The sequence below is a fragment of the Elephantulus edwardii genome, unplaced genomic scaffold (genome assembly GCF_000299155.1).
Source record: "Elephantulus edwardii isolate Elephantulus edwardi_28Jun2011 unplaced genomic scaffold, EleEdw1.0 scaffold00032, whole genome shotgun sequence".
NCBI classification, from domain to species: Eukaryota; Metazoa; Chordata; class Mammalia; order Macroscelidea; family Macroscelididae; genus Elephantulus; species Elephantulus edwardii.
The window spans coordinates 8,197,426-8,209,000 of NW_006399782.1; the positions used below are offsets into that span (position 1 = coordinate 8,197,426).

Here is an 11,575-nt window from a genome sequence, read left to right on the forward strand (position 1 = left end):
TAGAGCAGGGTTTAGGGCTGTTGTACTTAGGGTCGCTATGAGTCGCAAACGACTCAACGGCACATAACAACAACAATCTTTGGCAATCATTTATCCTATTTCTGCTTCAATTTCAATAATAATGTATTGTCTACTTTGAAGCGTGGAAGGAGGAGTGGCATCCATTTCTATAATAGCTTGCCTCCAGAAACCCTATGAACCTGGAGAGAGGATGAAAGGCACCCAAGTGTCGAAGACTCTCCTTCATAGGGTCGCTATGAGTCGCCTGCGACTCGATGGCACTTAACAACAACAACAACAAAAACAACTTTCAAAGATTTCTTTTTTAGGGTAAAATATGTCAATCTCTGGAAAGCACAGGGGAAATACTTAGTTCTAGTGTCTGATTTATCTACCTCCATCCAATTTGTATTTTTTTACTTGGTCCTCTTAATAAAAAGCTCTAGTGGCACACAGTTAAGTCACTTGGCTGCCAACTTGAAGATTTAGCAGTTTGAGTTCACCAACCACTTTACAGGGGAGAAGAAAAGACCTAGTATGTTCCCCCCATAATGACAGCGTATGCAGGATATTCTGTAGGACAGCCTTTTATACGGGGTGACTATGAGTTGGAATTAACAATGGTATACATCAGTTTCAAAGCGGTATCACTCCCATCAAGCTGATTCAGACTCTGAGCAACCCTTTATTGGGTTTTCTGTGTTGTAAATCTTTACATGAAGAAACTGCTCATATTTCTCACCCAGAGCAGCAGATGTACTTGAACCACTGACATTTAGGTTAGCAGCGACAGAAGTAACATACTAGGTCACTTGGCCACTCACTACTCATTACTGTTGAGTCAGAACCAGCTCACTGATGACCCTCTAGTGGGCTTCCTTGTCCTTGCCTCTAAGGAACAGACTGGTTACACTGCCTTCCAAACAAATTTGCTTGTTCTTTTGGCAGACCATGGGATATTCAATACTCTTCGCCAAAACCACAATTCAAAGGCATCAATTCTTTTTTGGTCTTCCTTACTTACTTCCCAACTTTCAAATGCATAAGAAGCAATTTAAAATACCATGACTTGGATCAGGTGCACCTTACGTCTTTCAACTGGCAACCTTCTTCTTTGGCACTTTAGAGAAGACCATGACAGATTTTCCCAAGGCAACACATCTCTTGATTTCTTGACTGCTGCTACAAAGGGTATTTCATCAGTCCGTGGGGACTTGTTTTTTGCCAATGCCTGCAAAGTAGCTTGAACTCCAGCCTTCTTCACCATTGCCTCTGGAACATAAGTTGTTTCATGAAACACTTCTGTGTCAAGCAGTTCTTTTTGGTATAGTGACTCTGTGTACTCTTTGCATCTATCTTCTTTGGAGGCTTCCTGGATCATTCATTATTCTATCCATAGTATCCTTAAGTATTGCAACTTGAAGCTTGAGTTTGTTCTTCAGTTTCTTCAGCTTAAGAAATATTGAGAGAGTTCAACCTTTTGATTTTACAACTCCAGCTCTTTGCACAATTCATTATAAATGCCTTGCTTTGTCTTCCTGTGCTGCTCCAAAGGGTGATGATTGTGGATCCAAATAAAATGAAATCATTGACAATTTCAATCTCTTCTTCATCTATAATGATGTTGCCTTTTTGGTCCAGTGATGAGATTAGTTTGTTTTCTTGATGTTGAGATGTGATTTATACTGAAGGCTACAGTTTTTTTCTCTTCTTCGGTAAGTTCTTTAAGTCTTCATTTTCTTCAAGCAAGATTGTATCAGCTGCATAATACAGGTGTTTAGTTCACTGTGTAGACTTATTTTCCTTTGTGTTTTTCTTCACATTGTGTTTCATATGGTCATTACCACAGAGTATATCTTATAAAATTAATCACCATTGATTTATGCCTGCTATTATCCTGTCTTTCCAGATCCTTACTGCATTTTCCTAATTCCTTTACCTCTTCCCTCTATTCACCAAACTCTGTGACCCCATGATTTTCCCCTCATACTTACATATCATCAGCCACCTTTCCTTTTTTTTTTACTTTTATAAATATCTTACTCTTATCCTTCTCTTTTTAACAATAATGGTCATATGCAATGTTTGTCCTAATGAATCTGAATTAGTTCACCCAGCATAATGCTCTCTAGCCTCTCTCATGCTATATAGTATTTTTTCAAAATCGTTGCTTCTGGGTGCTGCATATTTCATCATATGAAAGTACCACACTTTCTCAATTCAGTCACTTGTTGATGGGCATCTGGGCTGTTTCCACATTTTTGCTATTGTGAATAATGCTGCTAAGAATCAGTGTACACATCTCTGTTTATGTCTCAGTTCTATTTTCCTTGGGGTATATTCATAAGAGTGGACTAGCTGAGTCCTATGGGATTTCTATGTTCAGATTTTAATTTTTTTTTTTTATTCTTAATGTTCAGTTTTAGAGAAAATACCAAACTGCCTTCCAGAGTACCATTTTATAATCTCGCCAGCAGTGCATGAGAGTTCCAATCTCTCTATATCCTCCCCAACATCTTTATGGCTTTGGGCTTCACTCCCAGGTCTCTGATCCACCTTGAGTTGATTTTTGTGTATGGTGTGAGATGTGGATCCTACTTCAGCTTTTCGCAGGTACAGTTCAGTTTTGCCAGCACCATCTGTTGAAAAGGTTGTTGTTTTCCCATTTGTTTAGTTTGCTGCTTTGTCAAATACTAGTTAACTGTTGGTATATGGGTAATTTCTGGGTTCTCAATTCTGTTTCATTGGTCTATGTGTCTGTTACTGTACCAGTACAATGCTGTTTTGGTTATTACCACTGTAGTAAGTTTCGTGCTGAGGGAGTACTATACTTTCCACTTCACTTTTGTTTTTTCAGAAGTGCTTTGCTTATTTGGAGTCTTTTTCGTTTCCAAATAACTTTGCATGTGGTCTCAGGATTGGAGGAAGACTCATCAACAACCTGCATTATGCAGATGACACAACCTTGCTTGCTGAAATTGAAAAGGACAACAGGTATTTGCTGCAAAAGGTCAAAGACTACAGTCTTCAATACGGATAGAAACTCAACATTAAGAAAACAAAGATTCTCACCACTGGGCAACTGGCAGCTTCATTATGGATGGAAAGAAACTGAGGTTGTTGATAACTTCAGCTTACTTGGTTCCACAATCAACACTCTTGGCACCAGCAGTCAGGTAATCAAAAGACAAACTGCACTGGGAAAATCTGCTGTCAGGGCCCTTGCTCTTTTTACAACAGCTTTCAATATGGATTACATTTCAACACAAAGAAGATAAAAACCCTCACCACTGGGCCTCACCACTAGGCAACATCCTGATAGATGGAAAGAAGATAGACACTGTCAACAATTTTTTCCTTATCTGGATCCACTATCAACACCCTTGGTACCAGCAGTCAGGAAAGAAAAATATGTGTTATATGGGGATAACTGGCTGTCAGAGACCTCTCTAGAATGCTGAAGAACAATCATGTCAGTTTAAAAGCCAAGGTACACCTGATCCAAGCCATAGACTTTCCAATTACTTGCTACGCATCTGAAAGCTTGTCAGTGACTAATGATGACAAAAGAAGAACCAGTGTTTTTGAGTTATGTTGGAGAAAAAGACTGAATATTTCACAGACTGCCAAAAGAACAAACAAATGTCTTGGAAAAGTTCACCCAGAGTGCTCCTTAGAGGCAACGATGATGAAGCTTCACCTCACATAATTTGGGCATATTGTTAGGAGGGGCGAGTCCTCAGAAAAAGACATGATGCTTGGAAAGGTGGTGGGTCAGCGTAAAAGAGGAAGAATCACAACAAGACAGACTGACACAGTGATTATAACAATGGGCTTACATGTATCAGAGCTGATGAAGATGGCACAAGATAGGGCAGTGTTCACCGACCTTGTTCACAGGGTCCTTGTCACTATCTTGTTCACAGGGTCCTTGTCACTATGAGTTGTAGTCAATTTGCTGGCACAAGTACAACATCAGCATAATTCATATGTATCAATTCTTCTTTGGTCTTTTTTCTTTATTTACTGCCCAAAGATTAACATACTATACCATTCATTCATTCATTTATTTATTTATCTGGTTTACTATCAGTTTCCCTAATCAGAATGTAAACACTAAGTTATTGTTGTGTATCAATCCATAGCTGTATGTCTGGCAGGTTTTCAAAGGCAGTAAACTGCATAGAAGGAGACCCATCTTCCTCCTGTGGAACATCTGGTGGACTTGGAGCGTGTCCCTTTGGGATTGCAGTACAGTTTCTAGTTTCTTACCACTAGGCCACTATGACAGGAGTTGCTATGAGTTGTAGTCAACTTGATCACAATAAGACTTGATAAACACTAAGAGATAGGAAATTTTATTTGCTGTATTCTCAACACTCAGAAGAGAACTTGGCCCACAGTATGTGGTTGTTATGTGCCGTTGAGTCGCCTGTGACCCATAGCAACCTTATATACAGCAGCTCTGAAGCCTGCCCTGTCCTGAGCCTGTCTCACAAATTCCACCACACTAACCCCCACAGCCCCTGTCACTGTACCAATCCATTTTATCTTCCTCTCCTGCATTGTCCTCCATTCTTCCAAGCATGATATCCTTCTCCAAGGACTGGTCCCTCCTGGCCACCTGCCCAAAGTATGTGAGACAGAGCTTCAAAATCCTGCCCTCCAAGGAGAGACTTAGTTTCAACTTCTCCAAGACAGACCTATTTGTTTTCCTTGTGGTCCATGGTATGTTCAAGGCTCTTCTCCAGCACCACAATTAGAAAGCATCGAGTCTTCTTCTGTCACGCTTAGTCACTATTCAGCTCTCTGATGTATAGCAAATAACTGCTGAAGATCATGGCCTGGATTAGGTCCACGGTATAAGCTCAGCAATATTTTTTTTAAATGAATGAAAACAAATTGAAACTAAAACAAGAACAATTCTAGCTTGTTCTCTTTGCATCTTTCCTGGTCTTCTGTCAGTTATCTCTACCCACTGTAATCAAGTCTACATACCACCCACAAGTAGTTTATCCACACTTTTCTGTCTGATTCTATTGTTGCTTTCATTAAAACCGAGGTGGCTCCCAGCTCCCTCGTAAGGAACATCCAATTCCTCAGGATGGGATCACGACCATTTATTACCAAGGAACCTTCTTCTCACCCATCACTATATTCAGTGCTTGTATCTTCTACAGACCCATGTTTTTTGAACTTGAGTAATTTGTGGGTTCTGTTTAAAGAGGAAAAGTTGAACCTCAACATTGTACTTAAGGACTCCAGTTAAAAACCACTAATTTAATAACTGATGAGTTGGTTAAAAAATATGTTTTAATTGCATAAAATTGGGGGATTTTTTTGCAACTGATAAAATTGTTTTAATATAATAAAAATTTAAAATATTTATATATCTCATGCTGCCTGGAGAATTCATCCATGAACCCTAGTTGGGGAAATATTTCTGTACACAAAACTACTTTCCCACCCAAATACAGGCTTGCACTTGCCTACTTCCATGCCTTTTACTTCTACCAGTCCCCCACTCTATGACAACTAGAAAAGAACCAAAGTGTCTTGGAGGAAGAGCAGCCAGAATGTTAGAAGAGAAAATAGTAAGACTTTGTCTCACATACATTGGACACAGTCTCAGGAGATGCCAGTCTCTGGAGAAACACATCTTGCTTGGAAAAGCAGAAGGTCAGCAAAAGGAGGAAAGCCCTCAACAACACTGACAAAGTGACTATAATAATGAGTTTAAGCCCAGCAGGTATGGTGAAGACGGCACAGGATTGGGCAGGGTTCCGTTCTGTTGTATACCGAGTTGCTATGAGTCAGCTGACAATACTTAACAATCCCACTCATCCTTCAATGCCCAGCATACTTACCATCTCCTTCAAGAAAGAACTCTGCTTGTTGACAATCTTAGCCAAAATTTCTCTCTCGATTTTAGGGCAATTTTATACCTCTTAATGGCATTAACTTCAGGAGCTCTGGTGCTGCAGTTGGTCAGTACTTAGGTGCTAAACGAAAGGTCAGTGACTCTAACCCTCTAGTTCCTCCACAGGAAGAACAAGTGGGAGACTGCTGCCATCAAGATTATAACCTTGAGGGGAATCTCACTACCATCAAGAAAAAAGAAGATGAGCGTGAGCATGTCCTTTTGTCCAGAGATTCCTAGCCTAGACAGAGACCCACATTGGACCGGGAGATCCAGAATTTGCAGGACATCAGAGACTGATGTGAGAGGGAGCTGAGAACGGCTGCCTCTTGGGTCTATGAGGGCTTTTGCCTAGGCTTGCTGGTGGAGGGGTAGGGAAGATACCACTATTGGAAAGACTGAAAGACTGCAAACACTGAACCAGACCTGTGAGGCAGGGTCCACCAAGACTGAAGGTTAAAAGGAAGTCTGCTCTCAAGGATGCCTAGGAAGCTGTCCTGCCTGGAGACCTCGATCCTGAGAGTCCCTGAGCTAAACGGTCATGTATTACTTCCCTTATGAGTTAGCGATGGGGACCTAGTGGCTAAGGAGCTGCACTGCCAATCCAAAGGCAGGCAGTTGGAATCCACCAGCTGCTCTGTGGGAAAAGGATGGGCAACCTCCTCCTGTGCAATTTGCAGCCTTGGAAAACCCACTTAAGGGTCAGCTTTGAGTGGGTTCCAACTCGATGGCGATGAAATGAACAAATGACTGACTCCCCTAATTAACTTCCTATCTGTGAAGAGGGTACAGGGATTACAGACTTGCAAACCCAATGGGGCAGTTCTTGCCCGTGCAAGAAGTTGCAAAGTCACAGGGTTGCTACAAGTCACAATCAACTTTAACGGAAACAGGTTTGGATTTTCATTTATTGCATTAACTATAATATTCTTCCTTATGTTGTATTACTATTTCCCCAAAGCTGTTATAGCTCAGACGCTTCAGGCATGTTGCTAGGAGAGGCTATTCCTTGGAGAGGGACATCATGATTGGAAAGGTGGAAGGTCAGAAAAAGAGAGGAAGCCCCTCACCCAGGTGGACTAACACAGTGACTGCAGCAATGGGCTCTAATGTGTTAGGAAGTGTAAGGATGGTGCAGGACAGGACAGTGCTCAGATCTGTTGGTCACAGGGTCACGATGGGTTGTACTCAACTTGACAGCATATAACAACAACCACCTTATAGCTCGTGTATAGTATGCAGATGAACCTGTTCCATTTAATTTCTACAACAACAGTTACTATGGTGTTTTGTGTATGACAGCTCATAAATGTTCCTGACTCATCACAGAGAAAAAAGCACCTCTCTAAATAAGGCCCTTCTAATCATCTCTTAAAAATAAAACTGGCTGGTAAAGGCTTTAATGACACACATGGACTAAACTCATAACAAAAGAAAAAATATGGGAAACATTTTGAAACTTATTTATAGGACTTACCTTCTTTTAAGCATTAAGTCTGACACAGGAATGCATCTCAGACCAGTTCCCAAAACCATGAGGAAGGATGTCAGAAGCACAGTTATCCGAAGACCTAAAAGAAAACAAAAGTATTCAGATTATTTCTATTTTTTAAGTAAGTCCTCAACAGATAAAGCTTTTTTTTTCAGTTAATAATATTGATATTGTATTCAATATTGTGGTTTTTCTTTCTAACTCTTAAGATGGGAGAAAGAAAGCCTATATGCTGAAAATGAAATGGTTCTAACCTTAATAGAAAATTTTAATTACTACACCAAGGAAAAGAGGGAAGAGTTCTATTAGCCCCAAGTTTTCAAAATAAAGGGATATGATCTTCTATTTTAATACAGTCAAACACTATGAAATATAGAAACTAATTTTAAAAGTGCAATGGCTTTTCTGTAGGAGAGAACGGGGTAATCTCCTCCCATAAACACATCCCACCTCAGAAACTAATGGAAGGTTGTTATGTGAGTCAGAATCAACTTGACAGCAGGTGCATTTTAGGTATTTACAGTTTCACATTTCCAATATAAAAGTTCTCATTCTCAAATATAAACTGCTAAAAAAAACCTCTCAATCATCCCTAGAAAGTATTTTAGGGTGATAGATTATCACTTTAGCTTTTCACAAAAAAATGACAACTGGCCAGTTACATATTTTATGTTATAATCAGAGTAAGCTAGTATCTGTGATTAGGAATACTTGACTAATTCTCATCGTTTGTTAAAGGAAATGGCCTCTGAAAGCATTCTTATCATAAATAGAGTAACAGTTCTTTTCATTTGTCTGGTGGCTTTCAACTTATAGAACACTGTCATTTTAAAAAAAACACATGGCTTAAAATTTTAGGAGACAATGCAGAGCATCTTATTTCCTATACTTCAATTATTTTGAAAATAGAACAAGGGTCAGTCATATGGACAACAGGGAAAAATAAAAATAATCATTTATACAAAAATCACAACACTTTGCACCATAGTTACTTTTCATCCATAAAAATAATATTATTTCACCATACATGCTTTTCAACATTTCTTTCCAGTCTCAGAGAAGTTTGTTTTCAGATCAATCATGGCTTACTCTTTAAATGAAGTTGTATCCCATTTAGATAGATATTCCCCATTTTTCACTTTCAAATTTCCCATCATAGACAGGCCTACTATCGACACCATTTTATTTGGCATTTCTCAGGCTGTAGTTGTATATGACCGTGGTGGAACCAACCCAGAGCTGACCCTCTAGCTGGCTGTCAGAAACAGTTAATCACAAGGGAAGAGACTGCCCATCCTTCTCCCCTAGACAGCTGGTGGACAAGAACCGGTTTCCTCTGGGACAGCAGTGCAGCTTCTTGCCACAAGTCCACGAGAGCTCCCTCATCAACATCATTTTAGTTCTCCAGAAAGGAGCTACTAGGAAGGCACAAGACAGGGCAAGATTCCAATTCATCTGTCATAGAGTCACTGAGAATTATAATCAACTCAATGGTATCAAACAACTTTAACCTGTTGTCTCTTTTAATAAAATGCTCCATTCAAGAACACAAAAATCCTCACAACTGTACCAAGAGGCACCATTATGATAAATATAGAAAAGGCGGAAGTGGTCAACAGTTTCATTTTACTTGGATCCACAAGCACCACCCATGGAAGCCGCAGTTTGGACATCAAAAGATGTATGTGTTGGGTAACTGTGTGGTCAAGGACCTCTTAAGTGCTGAAGAAGAAAGAGGTCCACTTAAAGACTAAGGTTCACCTGCCCCAAGCCAAAGTATCTTCTGTTTCATATGATGTGAAAGTTGGTCATTGGATAGATAAGGAAGACTGAGGAATAACTGATGTCTTTCAACTGAAGTACTCAGAAGAGTACTGAATATACAGAGTGTGCCAAAAGAACAAACAAATCTGTCTTAGAGGACGTGAGCTCAGGATGCTTCCTACAGGATTTGTTTTACATTTGGGTGTGTTATCAGGAAAGGCAAGTCCCTCAAAAGGATATCAAGTTGAGCAAAGAACGAGTCAGAGAAAAGAAAAGGACTCTCGAGATGGATTAGTACAGGACTAGAAGAGTGATTTCAAACACAGAGGAGCTTGTGAGGATGGTGCAGCGTTGAGCAGGGTTCTGCTGCACAAAGGACTCCTGTCATTTGGAAACATTCCCTAGTTTGAGATCCAGAAGCCACACACGTGCCACATTAAGAATAATTTGTGACATGACCTGAGTTAACTTCATAGTATTCTTATATAATCTGAGCATGATTAACACAATTTGGCAGAAGGAATATTATGGAACACTGTACTCCTTGCTAGCAAGTACTGCATACAAACTCTTCAGGTAATGTCTCTACTGATGCAGCACATATTTTGCAACCACACTATAGCCATAGGAACAGATTATAATTAATAAAAAGAACATACATGGTCAGAAATATCCTAATATTGCAAACTGCTGCCATCATAAGGTTATCTTGATATCCTGTGAAATACTGAATATAATTTTATAGGTTTGGAATCATAAGTTAACAGGAATGTTTGTTTATTTCTGCCTAAATATTTTGCTTGTAATTAAGGCAAACAGCCCCCAAGTGAGCAGTGGTGGGTGGTTTATGGTCCAATGATCAAAACAACCAGTCTTCCTACTGGTACAGCTCAGAGTTAAGAGTATTTTTCTATTCCATTATGTGGGTTATTTAAAAAATATTTATCACAAAATAATAATTAATGTAAACATTTACAAATGAAGACTCTCTGGCAAGCTGATGAATACAGTAATCTCCCAGTTACAGCTAGGTCTTCTCCTGTAAAGATTTATAGTCCCCGAAACCTGACAGAGGACCACAACAAGTCAGAACTGACTGCAGAGCAGTGATCTGGTCTTTGTTTAACAGATGCCTGGTGGTGCAAAAGACTACTTAACTGAAAAGACCTCTTTAAAGTGCTGCAGGGTAGAAGATGCCACTTTCAAGACCAAGGTGTGCTTGAACATAGCCAAAGTACTTTCAATTGCATAAATGCATCTGAAATTTGGACAGTGAATAAGTAAGACTGTAGAATCCATGCCTTTGAATTATGGAGCTGTGAAAGAAAATGAATCTATCATGGACTAAAAGAACAGATCTGTCTTAGAGGAAGTACAACCACCAAGGTGTTCCTTGTAGGCAAGGACCGTTTAAACTCTGTCTAATAGACTCTGGGCCTATTGTCATGAGAGGCCAGTCATTTGAACAAGACATGCTGGGTAAGACAGAGGTCCAGGAAAACAGAGAAATGCCTTCGCGGAGGTGGACTGAACAGTGACAACAACAGTGGACTTGAGGGTGGCAGGTAACATGAGGCTGGAACAGGACAGAACAGGGCTCCTCTATGCTGTTTACAGGGTCACTGAGTCATGTTCAACTCATGGTATTAGTGACAAAAGTATCTGAGAGCTGATGGTTCAAATGCTCCCAAGGGCACCAAGAAAGAAAAGCCTTCCAATCACTCCTGTAAAGATTACAGCCATGAAACTATGAAATCCAGTGCTACTTTTCTCACAAGGAGCCAAAATCTATTAGACTGCAACAGATTAGCCTTTGTTTTACCCTAAGCCCCCTATTTGCATTCTTCCTTTTTAGTGTAAAAGATATTTCTGAGGGAGTCCCACTGGTCAGACACTTTGTGAGTGAGTGGCAAAAAGGTAGGATCAAATTCAATGAGAAGTAGAGTTGCGAAGTAGGTCTAATGACAGACCCCAAGGGGAGGTCTGGAGAGAAAATGGTCCCTCAGAAATCTTGCACATTTGGTCAAACGGCCAGGCCTTCACATACCTGCCACTGTCCGTCACGCGGTGAGAGATGACATAGTTCCCCAGTGGGCTGAGCACTCAACTTCCTCAAAGGAAGATGAAAAGGAGCATCTGATCCGTGAGAAGCTTCCTCTCTAGAGCTACTGTGTGTGGCCGTTGCTCTGGCAAAACATTTCTCAATCATTCCTCTCCTCAGAGCAGTCAACGAGCACATACATCTACATTGTCCCGGTGACTTGCCTTATGCTAACACAAAGATGGTGACATTTCTATTCTTTTACAACTTAGACCACAAGGTCTCTTAGTCAGAATTTCTACAACAATCTGATTGGAGTAAATGGTGAGTCAGAGAGGGTGGGGCCAAGGTCACAGAA

The 11,575-nt window shown here is 40.2% G+C and overlaps 1 protein-coding gene across 1 annotated transcript in view; it reads right to left on the minus strand.

The window, feature by feature from the left end:
• The window catches only part of DIRC2 (disrupted in renal carcinoma 2), a 107,920-nt gene that overhangs the window by 84,337 nt on the left and 12,008 nt on the right, over positions 1-11,575 (minus strand). The window contains exon 2 of the mRNA XM_006884232.1: positions 7,398-7,491. Coding sequence (XP_006884294.1) covers positions 7,398-7,491 — 94 coding nt within the window. The remainder of the gene's footprint in view (positions 1-7,397; positions 7,492-11,575) is intronic.